Here is a 16,905-nt window from a genome sequence, read left to right on the forward strand (position 1 = left end):
GTGCTGATTTTTGTAGTTGAACAGTTTAGGTAACCAGCTTCGTAAATCAGTTGGACTCTCAGGGCAATATCCAATTTCACACCGTTTTGCCTTGTTCCTATTTTCAATCGGTTGGACAATATGTTTACTTGATTCCGAGAATTCATGTACCGCAGTTGACTTAACAAAGTTAACATACTTCCCTTTGAGTTCATTCAACTTTGGCATTGTATCACTTGCAGTGGTTTCATCATGACTGTTAAAGCCCAAGCCAGTTATGTGAGTAACTGATTTTTGTAAATATTGCATTTCAGTCAGTGTGACTGATGACTTGTTCCATGCTTGAATCATATCACTTTACTTCGAAATTTCAGTTTTTAACTGCTGAATCAAGGATTGGTTTTCTGTCATTTCAGCTTTTTGCTTCGCAATCTCCCTTCTTAGACTGAACAATTCAAATGATTCATCAGTTTCAATTTTGTTGTCTTTGGGATCAGTTTGCTCAGCTTTGGATTTTTCAAATGACAGAGCGAGCTTATGATACTCATTAACCATGTCATGCAGTTTGGTAATGAGTTATTCTCGTGTAAAGTTAGTAGAACTGAAATCAAATACATGTTCACTTGTTTATTCCTGTTGTGCATCATCTATCATTAGGCATTTTACTTCCTCTTCATCACTAGAGCAAATCAACTCTCAGATTCTGACTCTTCACTTTCAGTATATGCCCATTTGATTTGCTTTCTTCAGCTAGCAGGACTTCATGTCTCTTCTTGAATGATCTTTTGTCATTCTTGTCTTATCTTTTGTATTCAACTGACTTCTTTCATTTTTCAATTGAATTTTGACTTCTTTGGCTTTGGACAGTCAACAATGAATTGTCCTTATTTACCACAGTTGTAGCAAGAGTTTGGTTCTTCCTTTGAGTTGTTTTTCTTATAATGGCTTTGGAAGGAATCTTGATTTCTTTTGAAGAATTTTCCAAATTTTTTGACAAATAATGACATGACATCATTACTCAATTGTTATGCAGTCTTCTCAACTGAACCAGTTCGTTCTAGTTTGATTGCACCAAGGGCAGCTGTGATTTGCGGAGTAGATGGCTCGTTTTCTCTTTTTTGCAGTTCAAACTCATAGGCTTTGAGATCAGCAAACAAATCATGTAATTCAACCTTGTTTAGGTCCTTAGATTTCTCATAGCCATGGTCTTGACATCCCATTCTTTGGAAAGACCTCGAACTACCTTTAAAGCAACTTCTTTGTGTGAATGCACTTTCCCAAGTGCATTCAGTTCATTTATAATGCTGCTTACTCGTTCGTCATATTCAGTCATTGACTCTCCTGTCTTCTTCTTGATGTTGTCAAATTTTTGCACGGCGACTGAGAGTTTATTTTCTTTTTTCTGCTCATTTCCCTTGCATAAATGAATCAGCTTCTCCCAGATTTCTTTTGTTGTTCTGCACATTTTGATTTTGCTGAATATAACCTTATCCAAGGTTTTGTACATGATATCTTTAGCCACATTATCCAGGCTGGATTTTTTCTTATCTTCAGCTATCCACTCATCTCGTGGTTTCTCTATGCGATGGAGAGCTCCTTCAGTTCTGGCAACTGTTGTGTTTGCCTTTAATATTTTCATTGGCCATCAGTTATGACGTATCACATATCATTATCATGTGAATCTAGATGAGCTTGAATTCTAATCTTCTAGTCATCAAATTCTTCTCTGGAAACATGGGGATTTTGTTGAAGAAATATATGGTAATCACATTGTAAAGATAGAAATTTTTCAAAAACAAGATTGACATGGCTGTGATATTAGGATCGATTGGGTGATTGAAAGTGTTCAGAAGGGGGGTTGAAAAAACTTTGCGATTTTAGAATATTTTCGAAAAAGATGAATCATTTTAGTGATAAAATGAATTCGATAATCTTGTTGTCAATGTCGATAAGTTAATTTTAAAGTGCGGAAACAAATTGAAGGACAGATTGAATACTTGAAAGATAAACAACACAAAGATTTATGTATGTTCAGAGTCTTCAAATGCTCCTACAACACCCCTTCTATCTCAAGGATAGGATATTCACTAAAAGGAATTGATTAATTACCAGAAACTGTAATAACCCACTTCAGTTTAGTCTGAAACACGGACAAACTAAAACTCTTAGTACCTTTACAACTTTTATCAGTACGCAACTGTTATGTTTGCTAAGCACAATTGATCTTAAAGATCGAATATAATAACACTAAATCTTTGTTCTAATGCTCGAAATATAGCCTGAAAGCTATAAATATATCTAATAAGTGTGAGCTTCTTGTAACTAATCTTTAAAAGCTTTTAACTCAAGAATAAATGTATGCGCTAAAGTCTCTTTATCAGCTGATCTTCTTGGCTATTTATATGCTTTTCTCCCCAACGGTAATATTGAATGTGTTCAAATAATTATATCCGTTGATTTGTCCTTAGTAGACACGTCATCATTCTTCTGACAATCATACACTGTGGCATCTGATATGAGGCGTTTCCGACTACAAGTTGCAGCCTGCTCTTGTACAAATTGTCTCTTGATAGATACGCTCCTTAACAGATGAAGTGTCAAGCTGATTTATCAGTTGGCTTTCATAATCGATTGATGAACTGATCGTGAAACTGATAGTTCAGTTTGCTATGCAGCTTTTCGATGAACTGACTGTGTAACTGATCAGTCTTAACGGATCGTCCAGTTAACTACACAATTTCACTTTGCTTTTATCAATTCAGTTGTCTTTGATTTTTAGCGCATTAATAATCAGTTTGGGCAACTTTAGTTACGTAATTTCAGTTACTTTGCGTTCAGTTGAGTCCATCAGTTCGGGCAAACATTTATTTTAGTCAAACTCTGAAATTCTGATTCCAACAAAACTTCCAACTCCTGTCTTCAATATAAATCCACCTCATCAAGTTTTAATTAGAACCGCTCTGTCATATTCATATCTTCAATTTTTTGGATGTTTTTGTTTTTGAAAAATATGAATATTCAACATAAATTTGATGAGCGAGCCAAGCCTGACATTTTTGTTGGTTACCTATATGGTCAAAATGGGCATCGCATATATGATTTTAAAACTCATCAAATATATGTTTTTTGCAATGTCATATTCCATGAATCAATTTTCCCATATCAAGATCTTCCATTTCCATCACCAAAAACTTTGATTTCTGTCACCCCAGTCGATGATGATGGAACTTCTGATTATACCATACACTCAATTAATTCCTCTCTTGACGTTTCTTCAAGTGATTATATTCCTCATAAAATAGATAAAAATTCCAACGGTTCTTCTGTAGAACCCGAAAATCAGATTACGTATAAGCTATGCATAATTGCTATTATTTAAATTAAAAAATAAATTTTTATAAATATATGAATTGTTTAATTCATTTTTATAATTGTTAAGTCATGATTATTTATTTTAAAGGTAGATGTTTAGTTTTATCTTTTCAAGATAAATACGCGAGCCCGGACCGAAGTTTGGAGATTAGAGTTAAGATTAATAATAAGAAAAGTATTCATAAATTTAATTTAAGTCAAGGAATAATTTAATTCAAAGAAATAGAATGTTTTAGGATTTATTAAATTAATTGGAGCTAAATTATTAAATAAGTTCTTTTAGGTTCAATATTTAATTCAAGCTTAAATTAAAATATGTGAACAAATGGGGATAAATTAATCTAGGCCTAGTATATTCAAGAAATGTAAACCTAACATTTTAATACTTAATTATTATACCAAGCAATGCCATGCAAGAGTTTATCCTAAATTAAATTGTTAATTCACTAAATTATATAATGGGTGTATTAAACCTCAAGCATTTAAAATACAAGATTTAAACAATCTTGTACCATACAATATTAATAGAAATTCGGTCAACTCCTTAAAAAAAATTCAAATGCTTAGTAAACCTCATTCAAGTCACCTCTAAATAGCCTTCATTGTGTATTCATTTCCCACTTTTAAATTCAATAATTATGGGTAATACAAGCACCATAATTCACCTCATAGCTCCTCAATCCATTATACTAGCAATTTAACTTGAAACGTGCAGCAAGAATAAAAGAATAAGAAAAGCTGCAGCCAAGAATGAGAAATAATTCAAATGCCATTCAAAATTCCATTCACTTGTAACCTTCAACTAAATGCACTTCAAGACCCCTTAATCACCACTTATAACATTCATCATCATTACCTACATATCCTACACCCATATGCTCGAAAATATCAGAAGGAATCAGCTGCTAAAATCGTGAATACAGCAGCAGAAACAAAGAAAGAAATCCAACTCCGCTCCGCCGCACTGTATTCGTCGTATTGGTTTGTTTTCTTCAAAACAATTTCCAGGCATGTATATATGGTTTATTTTCTCTTCAATCAAGTCCTATAGATATTTTAAAACATTATATGTTCAGGATTCATGAGGCAACATGAAATTTACAGCAACTTTGCAAGAAAACTGCATATGCCACTCACGGCTTTTGATTTTGAATTTCATGCTTGGGATGTTTTTGTTGATTCCAGGGAGTTGCTCGATTCCAGGCATTTATAGCTGCTTCTCGGCATGATTTAGAGTGTGTTAGAGTGTTATTGGTCCATTGATTTACCTCCATACACTCACAAAGAAAGAAATGACAGCAACTTTTCCCAAAGATACAGATTTGAGCCACGTTTTTTTTGTTCTTGGTTGGTTAAGGAGTGTGTACAAATCTTGGCTGTCCTAGGGACGGTAGCCATGGTTATAACCCTTCCTTATCATGTCTAGGACGTGACCAAATAAGTTTTTCCAAGCTTGGTTCATGGATCCTTCAGATTTTTACATAAACATGACAAGTGCCCTCGGTTTTCAAAATTATGATCTTGGTGTGAGTGAGTTAGGTTTTGAGGTGTTTGGGTGGGCTGTGGCTGGCTTGTAGCCCATAGACATGGTTCATACAACACTTCACCATTTCTAGATCGATCCATGGTCAATCAAATGGCCACTGGAATGACACAAGACAATAAAACAATTCAATACATCACACTACACAGAAGTGGCGCTCTCGGTTGGAACTTTGTGTTGTCCTACGGGTTTGCTTAAGTTATGATTGGCCGAGTGCTCTTAGCCATGGTTCAAGTCATGACTTAGGATGTTGGTAAGAGACTCTGGTCGGTGGTTCAAGCCAATGGCCATTAGTTTCGGATTTTTACCCCTCACACGCACAGCAGCTGCTGCTGTATTTTATTATTTTTGACAGCAGATTTGGCTTCGGTTCAGGAGGCTTGTTTGAGATCTTGTTTGGCTTTTAGCCTATAGCCTTGGACTGGACAGTACCTCAATGAGTTAGAAAAGTCATGTTTTTGGCCGTTTGTAATTTGGTCGAGTTTAGAGGTCGTACGAGAATTTACGGTGCAATGTGTCAAAGTGACTCTCAAAAGAGTGTTTCATGATTTTGGCCTCCATTACCTATTTTCGTATTTTCCAGTCCTCATTAATATTTTTCAGTATGGTAGGGGTATTTTAATCATGGTTAAATGTTGGTTCAGGTTGGTACGAAGTCATGATTGAAAACCAAGTTGTTGGTCCTAAATGTCTCATTTTTGGTTCGATTCATAAGTTTTGTCAAGTTAAGATTATGTGCATGTGTCACATATTAGAATTAGGTTGCAGCAAGCCTGGAGCGATCCAACGCATCCGGTAAAAACAAGGTTATAATTATATTACGTGCATAAAAATATAAAATGTTTATTTTTGAGATATATGCGATATGTCTCGTGGCCACCTTACGTTTATGGGTTTGGAAGCCGGTATGCGCAACCGAGGACCTCTCCACCCGGTGACTTACGACCGGTTTACGATTATGTTTGGGTACGGATATCCAGTCCAAAGGCTGTGGTGATCTCTACCGCCCAGTATACTGTGGTTTAGTCTGATCAGGCGCTCACGTTATGTTATGGGCCACTTGCTTAGAAACATTATCTCTACCAGAAAATTATAATATGATATGACAGAGATCTATTGAGCAAAGCTTTTACGTATGATTTTCATATATACACGTAGTTATAATTATTCATGATACGACTTTCACTGTATGCTTTACGATACCATATTTTTACGTTGCATGCGATTTATGATATATTTTCTTGTTATTCACGATATATACATGTTGAGTCTTTAGAGTCACTAGACTTGATTGTTGTAGGTACTGATGAGGTCGAGGCCGAGGGCGGAGACCAGTGAGTTGGCTTGAGTCAGCGGTAGTAGGAACCCGAGGACCTCAAATTTTAGTTTATGCATTTTCTTATGTTCAAACTCAGTTTTATTACGTTGGATATATTTTGAAGTTGTTGTTTAAAAACAATATTTGCTTCCGCTGTTATTTTAAAGTTAAAATTATTTACATGTTTATTTTATAAATGAGGCAAGATAATTATTTATTTAGAAAATTTTTAATAATTCCGCTAAAATATGAATACGAAATATGGGCCTTTACAGTTGGTATCAGAGCGTATGATCTTGTAAAGGGTTGTACTACTATTGCTCTCGAGAAGCTCATGAAGTCACGTCTTCGGTCTGTAAGTTTTACGATTACGCATTTCGTTTAAAGCATGAAATATTTTTACATCATGATTGCATGAAATATTTTATGTCAAGATTACGATTATGTAGTATTTATTTAAATTTAAAGAAGATAGTGGAATTATGTATGTTGGTTACGTATGGGTTATAATTATGGAACAACATACCTCCTAGATGGAACAGTATGCCTCCTAGACGCCATGTTGGATGCCCTAGAGGTAATGTTGAGCCTCGCCAAGAGGATGGTGAGGAGCAGAGGCAGGAGAGAGATTTACCACCACCCCCTCTACCAGACATGAATGCCCAGATGCTAGCTGGGATGACTCAGTTCTTCGCACAGTTTGCGGGGAACAATGCAGTGGGAGCCAGACAGACGGGGCCGGAGGCTATCTATGAGCGGTTCATGAAGATGCGACCGAAGGAATTCTCCGGGACGACAGATCCTATGATTGCCGAGGGCTGGATTAAGTCCCTCGAGGTTATCTTCGAGTTCATGGAACTTGGAGATGAGGACACAAATCGTTGTGCGACCTATCTATTGAGAGGAGACGCCCGCTTGTGGTGGAAGGAGCATCCGTAGCCTTGAATTTGGCTATTCTGAGCTGGACGCGCTTTACAGACGTATTCTACTCTAAATATTTTACTGAAGAGGTGCATTCCAGGTTGACCACGGAGTTCAAAACCCTGAGGCAGGGAGACTTGACTGTTACGGAGTTCATCCGTAAGTTCGAGAGGGGATGTCATTTTGTACCCCTAATTGCTAATGATGCTGGAGCCACATTGAGGCATTTTCTGAATAGTTTGCGGCCGATCTTGCGCCGTGATGTTAGGGTGGCTGGCCCTACTACCTATGATGTTGCTGTTTCCAGAGCTCTAGCGGCAGAGCAAGACCAGAATGATATTGAGCGCGATTTCCAGGGTAAACGACCATTTCAGGCACCAAACCATCCTCCTCGACAGCAGCATCCGAGTAAGAAACCTTTCCACGGCTCATCCAGGAGCAGAGGACAGCATCAGCAGGTACGTGTAGTCCCGAAGACATCAAAGTATCCAGTCTGTGCCAAGTGCTCACGCCGTCATGCTGGGACTTGTATGTATGGCTCGGGGAAGTGTTACAAATGTGGCAGTACTGACCACATACTGAAGTATTGCCCTCAGAAGAATCTGCCTACCCAAGATAGAGTTTTTGCTCTCCATGCAGCGGAGACTAACCCGGAGACGATGCTCATGACAGGTATCCTAAAGCTTTAAGTTCGTATTTGAAATGTAATGTTTTAAGAGTTTGAGTTAAGATTTTGAACTTAGAATGTGTGATAGGATTGCATGTTCTAATTAGTGATATTTTCGGAAAATTTAGGTTAAAAGAACTTTGACCTTCGCATGTCTATAAGTTTAGTTCCTGTAAAATGATTGGGTTTTAGCATGATATTCCAATCTTTCAGGGAGAATTTTTATAGCTGGTTCAGCTACGAATGCCTTGATAGATTCAGGGGCTACTCATTCGTTCATTTCAGAAACCTTTGCAAATTCTCTCCAGATCAAGACAATTGGGCTAGACATAGCGTATTCAGTAGCATTGCCTTCTGGAGAGGAGCTGACAGCTACTAATGTGATCCGAGATATAGACCTCGAACTTCATGGCAATGTTGTGTATGCGGATCTTATCGTTCCGCCGATGCCAGAATTTGATATCATTCTGGGGATGGACTGGCTATTGAGGAACAGAGTTTTGATTGATTTTTAGCAGAGATCTGTTCTAGTCCGACCGCTTGGGATGGGGCAATTCTTATTCGAGCCAGACAGGTATTTTAATTTACCGCGTATAATACCTTATGTCCAGTCTAGGAAACTCATGCATCGAGGGTGCCGAGCATTTTTAGCTACTCTTGTATCTGTTCCCGAGACACCCAAACAGTCAGCATCCGATGTTCCAATTGTTCAGGATTTGCTAGACGTTTTTCCTGATGACGTCTCTGGTTTACCACTTGTACGAGAGGTGGAATTTTCTATTGAGCTTATGCCCGATACTGCGCCGATCTCCAAAGCACCGTACCGATTGGCACCGACGGAGATGGCAGAACTCAAGAAACAGATTCAGGAACTTCTTGACAACGAGTTTATTCGACTGAGTTTTTCGCCATGGGGCGCGACAGTCTTATTTGTGAAGAAGAAGGATGGTTCGATGAGGCTCTGCATTGATTACCGGGAGTTGAACAGAGTTATAGTGAAGAACAAATACCCACTTCCGAGGATTGAAGATTTGTTTGATCAGTTGCAGGGAGCTTCAATCTTCTCCAAGATATATCTGCGTTCCGGGTATCATCAGTTGCGGGTGAAAGGCGCCGATGTTCTCAAGACTTCTTTTAGGACTCGTTATGGCCACTTCGAGTTTCTTGTGATGCCGTTCGGTTTGACTGAATGCGCCAGCGATTTTCATGGATCTCATGAATCGCGTATTTCAGCCGTATCTTGATCAGTTCGTGATAGTATTCATAGATGATATTCTCGTCTACTCAAAGAATCAAGAGGATCACAGCAGACATTTGACTACCGTGTTGCAGACTTTACAAAAGCACAAGCTATTCGCGAAGTTCAGCAAGTGCGAGTTCTGGTTAGAGAAAGTGGTGTTCTTAGGCCACGTCGTTTCTAGCAGTGGTATTGAGGTAGACCCAGCGAAAGTTGCAGCAGTCAAAGATTGGGTCGTGCCGCAAAATGCATCAGAGATTCGTAGTTTCCTTGGGCTAGCTGGATATTATCGAAAGTTTATTCAGGGATTCTCTTCCATCGCAGTTCCACTCACGTCGTTGACAAAGAAGAATGCTAAGTACGTGTGGACCGATGAGTGTCAGAAGAGCTTCGATTCTTTGAAGCAAGCTCTTATTTCGGCGCCAGTATTGGCCATGCCTTCAGGGCCCGGAGATTTTGTTCTGTATACCGATGCTTCAAAACTCGGGTTAGGCGCAGTATTGATGCAGCATTGGAAGGTGATAGCATATGCTTCTCGTCAGTTGAAGATTCATAAGAAGAATTATCCTACCCATGATCTAGAGTTGGCAGTCGTAGTATTTGCATTGAAGAATTGGAGGCATTATTTGTACGGAGAGAAGTGCCAGATTTTTACCGACCAAAAAAGTCTCAAATACTTCTTTGCACAGAAAGAGTTGAATATGCGTCAGGAGGCGTTGGTTGGAGCTAGTGAAGACTACGACTGTGACATTAGCTATCATCCTGACAAAGCTAATGTAGTTGCGGACGCGTTGAGCAGGAAAGTCGCAGTGATGGCTCATTTGGTGATTTCGAGATCTCTTCAGTTTGAGATGCAGAGGATTGATCTAGAGACATATCCTCGAGGATAGAGTTCCTCGTCTATCTACTTTGACGATTCAGTCTTCTCTTCTAGACCATATTCACAGTGGACAGTTAGCAGACGAGCAGTTGGCAAAGTGGAGGCAGAGAGATGAGGCCAAGGGCATTATCTTGTACACAGTAAAAGAGACGGTATTTTGAGATATCGAGACAGAATATGGGTTCCTAGCAGTGATTTTATTCGAGCAGATATTTTAGCTGAGGCCCATATGTCGCCATACTCTATTCATCCAGGGAGTACGAAGATGTACAAAGATCTGCAGTTATTGTATTGGTGGCCCGGAATGAATAAGGATATCAGAAATTTTGTATCCGAGTGTCTGACTTGCCAGCTAGTGAAACGGAGCATCAGAGACCAGCACGTTTGCTCAAGCCTCTTCCTATTCCCAAGTGGAAGTGGGAGAATGTCACCATGGACTTCGTTGTAGGTCTGCCGAAGTCAGTCAGAGGGTCGAATGCTATATGGGTGTTCGTTGATCGTCTTACGAAATCAGCTCATTTCTTGCCTATTAAGACGACTTTCTCCATGATCCAGTATGCAGAATTATATATCCGGGAGATCGTCAGACTTCATGGTATTCCCGTTTCTATAGTGTCTGACCGAGATCCTAGATTCACTTCATCATTTTGGAAGAGTCGACATTCAGTTATGGGTACGAAGTTGTTGTTTAGCACAGTTTTTCACCCACAGACAGATGGTCGGTCAGAGATAGTTATCCAGATTTTGGAGGATCTTCTCCATGCATGTGTCCTCGATTTCTCCGGGAGTTGGGAATCAAAGTTGCCATTGGTGGATTTTACCTATAACAACAGTTTGCAGTCGTCTATAGGTATGGCTCCATATGAAGCACTGTACGGTCGTAAGTGTAGATCGCCTATTCATTGGGATGAAGTAGGGGAGAGATCAGAATTAGGTCCGGAGATTGTGCAGCAGACTGCTGATATAGTAGTCAAGATCCGTGATAGGATGAGGACTGGTCAGAGTAGACAGAAGAGTTATGCGGATCACAGAAGGAGATATCTAGAGTTTTCTGTTGGTGACCATGTTTTCAGTGAAGATAGCACTGATGAAAGGTGTCATGCGGTTCGGGAAGAATGGAAAGCTCAGTCCGAGATTCATTGGACTATTTGTGATCCTTGACAGAGTTGGGACGTTAGCTTATCGTGTTGCTCTTCCGCCGAATCTGGCCGGAGTACACAACGTGTTTCACGTCTCCATGTTGAGGAAGTATATGGCAAATCCATCACATGTCTTGAACTTCGAACCGTTACATCTCACTCCGAACTTGTCGTATGAGGAAAGACCAGGGCAAATTTTAGACAGACAGGAGAAAAAGATTCGGAACAAATTGGTCAAGCTGTTGAAAGTCAAATGGCTCAATCATTTGGAGAAGGAAGCTACGTGGGAATCTGAGCCAGAGATGAAGAGTCGATATCCCGAGTTATTCGGTAAGATTTAATTTCGAGGACGAAATTTCTTTTAAGGGGGGGGGGGGAGAATTGTAGAACCCGGAAATCAGATTACGTATAAGCCATGCATAATTGCTATTATTTAAATTAAAAAATGAATTTTCATAAATATATGAAGTGTTTAATTCATTTTTATAATTGTTAAGTCATGATTATTTATTTTAAAGGTAGATGTTTAGTTTTATCTTTTCAGGATAAATACGCGAGGTCGGACCGGAGGTTGGAGATTAGAGTTAAGATTAATTATAAAAAAAGTATTCCTAAATTTAATTTAAGTCAATGAATAATTTAATTTAAAGAAATAGAATGTTTTAGAATTTATTAAATTAATTGGAGCTAAATTATTAAATATGTTCTTTTAAGTTCAATATTTAATTAAAGCTTAAATTAAAATATGTGAACAAATGGGGATAAATTAATCTAGGCCTAGTATATTCAAGAAATGTAAAACCTAACATTTTAATACTTAATAATTAAACCAAGCAATGCCATGCAAGAGTTTATCCTAAATTAAATTGTTAATTCACTAAATTATATAATGGGTGTATTAAACCTCAAGCATTTAAAATACAAGATTTAAACAACCTTGTACCATACAATATTAGAAGAAATTCGGTCAACTCCTTAAACCAAATTCAAATGCTTAGTAAACCTCATTCAAGTCACCTATAAATAGCCTTCATGGTGTATTCATTTCCCACTTTTAAATTCAATAATTATGGGTAATACAAGCACCATAATTCACCTCATAGCTCCTCAATCCATTATACTAGCAATTTAACTTGAAACAGTGCAGCAAGAATAAAAGAATAAGAAAAGCTGCAGCCAAGAATGAGAAATAATTCAAATGCCATTCAAAATTCCATTCACTTGTAACCTTCAACTAAATGCACTTCAAGACCCATTAATCACCACTTATAACATTCATCTTCATTACCTACATATCCTACACCCATATGCTCAAAAATATCAGAAGGAATCAGCTGCTAAAATCGTGAATACAGCAGCAGAAACAAAGAAAGAAATCCAACTCCGCTCCACCGCACCTGTATTCTTCGTATTGGTTTGTTTTCTTCAAAACAATTTCCAGGCATGTATATATTGTTTCTTTTCTCTTCAATCAAGTCCTATAGATATTTTAAAACATTATATGTTCATGATTCATGAGGCAACACGAAATTTACAGCAACTTTGCAAGAAAACTGCATATGCCACTCACGGCTTTTGATTTTGAATTTCACGCTTGGGATGTTTTTGTTGATTCCAAGGAGTTGCTCGATTCCAGGCATTTATGGCTGCTTCTAGGCATGATTTAGAATGTGTTAGGGTGTTATTAGTCCATTGATTTACCTCCATACACTCACAAAGAAAGAAATGACAGCAACTTTTCCCAAAGATACAGATTTGAGCCACGTTTTTTTTGTTCTTTGTTGGTTAAGGACTGTGTTCGAATCTTGGCTGTCCTAGGGACGGTAGCCATGGTTATAATCCTTCCTTATCATGTCTAGGACGTGACCAAATCAGTTTTTCCAAGCTTGGTTCACGGATCCTTCAGATTTTTACATAAACATGACAAGTGCCCTCGGTTTTTAAAATTCTGATCCTGGTGTGAGTGAGTTCGGTTTTGAGTTGTTTGGGTGGGCTGTGGCTGGCTTGTAGCCCATAGCCGTGGTTCATACAACACTTCACCATGTCTAGATCGAGCCATGGTTAATCAAATGGCCACTGGAACGACACAAGACAGTAAAACAATTCAATACATCACACTACACAGAAAGTGGCGCTCTCGGTTGAAAATTGTGTTGTCCTAGGGGTTTGCTTGAGTTATGGTTGGCCTAGTGCTCTTAGCCATGGTTCAAGTCATGACTTAGGATGTTGGTAAGAGACTCTGGTCGGTGGTTCAAGCCAATGGCCATTAGTTTCGGATTTTTACCCCTCACACGCACATCAGCTGCTGCTGTATTTTGTTTTTTTTGACAGCAGATTTGGCTTCGGTTCAGGAGGCTTGTTTGAGTTCTTGTTTGGCTTTAAGCCTATAGCCTTGGACTGGACAGTACCTCAATGAGTTAGAAAATTCATGTTTTTGGCCGTTCGTGATTTGGTCAAGTTTAGAGATCGTACGAGAATTTATGGTGCAATGTGCCAAAGTGACTCTCAAAAGAGTGTTTCATGATTTTGGCCTCCATTCACCTATTTTCGTGTTTTCCAGTCCTCATGAATATTTTTCAGTATGTTAGGGGTATTTTAATCATGGTTAAATGTTGGTTCAGGTTGGTACGAAGTCATGATTGAAAACCAAGTTGTTGGTCCTAAATGTCTCGTTTTTGGTTCGATTGTTAAGTTTTGTCAAGTTAAGATTATGTGCATGTGTCACATATTAGAATTAGGTTGCAGCAAGCCTGGGAGCGATCCAACTCATCCGGTAAAAACAAGGTTATAATTATATTACGTGTATAAAAATATAAAATGTTTATTTTTGAGATATATGCGATATGTCTTGTGGTCACCTTACGTTTATGAGTTTGGAAGCCGGTATGCGCAACCGAGGACCTCTCCACCCGGTGACTTACGACTGGTTTACGATTATGTATGGGTACGGATATCCAGTCTAAGGGCTGTGGTGATCTCTACCGCCCAGTATAATGTGGTTTAGACTGATCAGGCGCACACGTTATGTTATGGGCCACTTGCTTAGAAACATTATCTCTACCAGAAAATTATAATATGATATGACAGAGCTCTATTGAGCAAAATTTTTACGTATGATTTTCATATATGCATGTAGTTATAATTATTCATGATACGACTTTCACTGTACGCTTTACGATACCATATTTTTACGTTGCATGCGATTTTATGATATATTTTCTTGTTATTCACGATATATACATGTTGAGTCTTTAGAGTCACTAGACTTGATTGTTGTAGGTACTGATGAGGTCGAGGCCGAGGGCGGAGACCTGTGAGTTGGCTTGAGTCAGCGGTAGTAGGAACCCAAGGACCTCAAGTTTTAGTTTATACATTTTCTTATGATCAAACTCAGTTTTAATACGTTGGATATATTTTGAAGTTGTTGTTTGAAAACAATATTTGCTTCCGCTGTTATTTTAAAGTTAATATTATTTACATGTTTATTTTATAAATGAGACAAGATAATTATTTATTTAGAAAATTTTAATAATTCCGCTAAAATATGAATACGAAATACGGGCCTTTACATCTTCGGTGTCTATTCACACATCTTCTCATATTGATAGCTCAATCAATTTACCTCTAGTGCAACTTGCTCCTATCATTAATAATCATCTTCAACGAATCTGACGTCCACCTACCAACCTGAAGCATTATATTTATAATCACAAATATAATGATTTGTTTTTCTAAATAATCTTATTAAAAACATGAACCGAAATCATTTTTTCAATCAATGAATTTTGTTTAACGGCGTCATGTCATGGCCAAAGAAATTCAGACTCTCGAATCCAACAATACTTGGTCTTTATGTTCAATTCCACAAGATAAATCACCCATTGGTTTTAAATGAGTTTACAAAATTAAATATCGATCGGATAGTTCTGTTGAAAGATATAAAGCTCGTCTAGTTGCCAAAAGCTATACTCAAGTAGAAGGTATAGACTATCATGATACTTTCGCACCTGTAACAAAACTAGTCACTATTTGTCTTCTTCTTTCAATTGATGCAATAAAAAAATTGGTCCTTACATCACCTTGATGTCAATAATGTGTTCCTTCAAGGGGTTCTCAACGAAAAGGTTTATATGAAACTTCCTCCGGGATTCTCTCATAAGAGTGAGACTCGTGTGTGCAAATTAAACAAATCTCTCTATAGTTTTAAACAAGCTTCTCGTCAATGGTTTTCTAAATTTTTAGGCACACTTATTGAACGAGGTTTTTGTCAATATATTTCAGATTATAGTCTTTTTACGTACATATGTGATCATATTTCTATTTTCATTCTCCTATATTTCGATGATATTATTATAACCGGAAACAATAATGATGTAACACCTGAAAAATCAGTACACGTAAACCGCATGCATGCAAATGATTTGCCTATTTAATTTGTTTAATTGATTTTTAAAGCTAAAATGATATATTTTACATGCTTAAATTTCATGATTTCATGAAAATGAAGATTTTATCTGAATGTTCGATAATAGGCGGGAAAAGAAGACCGAGAACGGCCAAGATAAAAATTTTTTCGTTAAATATTTTTTAGGCTTAATATTATGATTAAATTTTTAAAAAAAATTTAGGAGCCCAAATGATTTTATGAGACGAGCTCGATTTTATCCGGGAAGCCGGTTTTGGTCAAACGAAAAACTTTTAAGGGCCCAAAAGATTATTATTTTGAAAAAAAAAATTGTAAATTTTTACTTATCAATGAAATAGGTCTTAATGGGTCTAATTTATCTAAGATTAGTGGGCCTAATTTGTGAAGGGCCTAAAACTCCTTTCTTGAAAATTTGCGGAAAATTAAAAATTTTCTTTTTAAAAGAACTTAAATGGCCTCATTCATAAAATCGCTAGTGAATCAAGTTCAATATTTCAAAATATTGCAGCGGAAGAAAATTAAAGTTTTGCCAACAACAACGATTTAAAAATATCCAACGACTGATAAAATTGTTTGCGGAATAACAACTGCTGCACTGAGGTCCTCGGGTGCCACTACTGCCGACCCAAGCTGGCTCACTGGTCCCCACCCTCGGCCCTGGCCTCATCAGTACCTACAACAATCAAGTCTAGTGAGCCTAAAGACTCAGCATGCATATATCACAGGTAACGAGTAAAAATCTGAATTAAAATATGCATGAGTTAACATATCCTGTCCTGAGGCATACTGAAAATAATCTGTACTAAGCAATTATAATACGTGCATAACTGAACTGGAAATCACTGTAAAAATATTTGCTCCTTGGAGCCTGTACTGAAATATCTGGTAAAATTTTCTGTTGAGATTATGTTTTACGCCTGTGGCCACTGCACTAAGCTGAACTGATCGGTAACTGGCTACCGGGGAGGCTGAAACTGAACTGAGCTGGCCGGTCACTGGCGACCGGGTGGTACCATACTGAACTGATCGGTCACTGGCGACCGTATAAAATAACACTCCCACATAGTGAATGAACCACAAGCCATATCGCATAAATCTAGAAAATAATCATTTTCTATTTAATGCACGTAAAATAATTAACTGGCGTAATGAAAATTCCTGTAATTTTACCAACTGGATTGGATTGGATCGTTTCCAGGCTCGCTGCAACCTAACTGTGCCATGAAAAATATGCAATAGCTTAAACTTGACCAATTACGCAATTTACGTTTAAAAGATGCGACTATGACGCCTAATGACTTCGCATTTAATCATGACTCCGAGCCAACCTGAACCGACGTATAGTCATGATTAAAATACGCTGAAAAATCATAAAATAATGCTCCTAAAATGATAGGGTCGAAATCTAGGTGGAATGGAGGCC

General features: G+C 37.8%; 1 protein-coding gene across 1 annotated transcript; it reads right to left on the minus strand.

Annotated features, from left to right (window-relative positions):
• Window positions 1-1,156: 1,156 nt before the first annotated feature.
• Window positions 1,157-1,618, minus strand: LOC142523833 (uncharacterized). The gene has a single exon (XM_075627563.1). The coding sequence runs from the start codon at window positions 1,616-1,618 to the stop codon at window positions 1,157-1,159; it is 462 nt and encodes a 153-aa protein (XP_075483678.1).
• Window positions 1,619-16,905: the final 15,287 nt, after the last annotated feature.

This window comes from Primulina tabacum, chromosome 14 (assembly GCF_025594145.1).
Source record: "Primulina tabacum isolate GXHZ01 chromosome 14, ASM2559414v2, whole genome shotgun sequence".
NCBI lineage: Eukaryota > Viridiplantae > Streptophyta > Magnoliopsida > Lamiales > Gesneriaceae > Primulina > Primulina tabacum.

Coding starts and splice junctions, on each gene's coding strand:
- LOC142523833 (XM_075627563.1), bottom strand. CDS start 1,618: ATGAAAATATTAAAGGCAAACACAACAGTTGCCAGAACTGAAGGAGCT.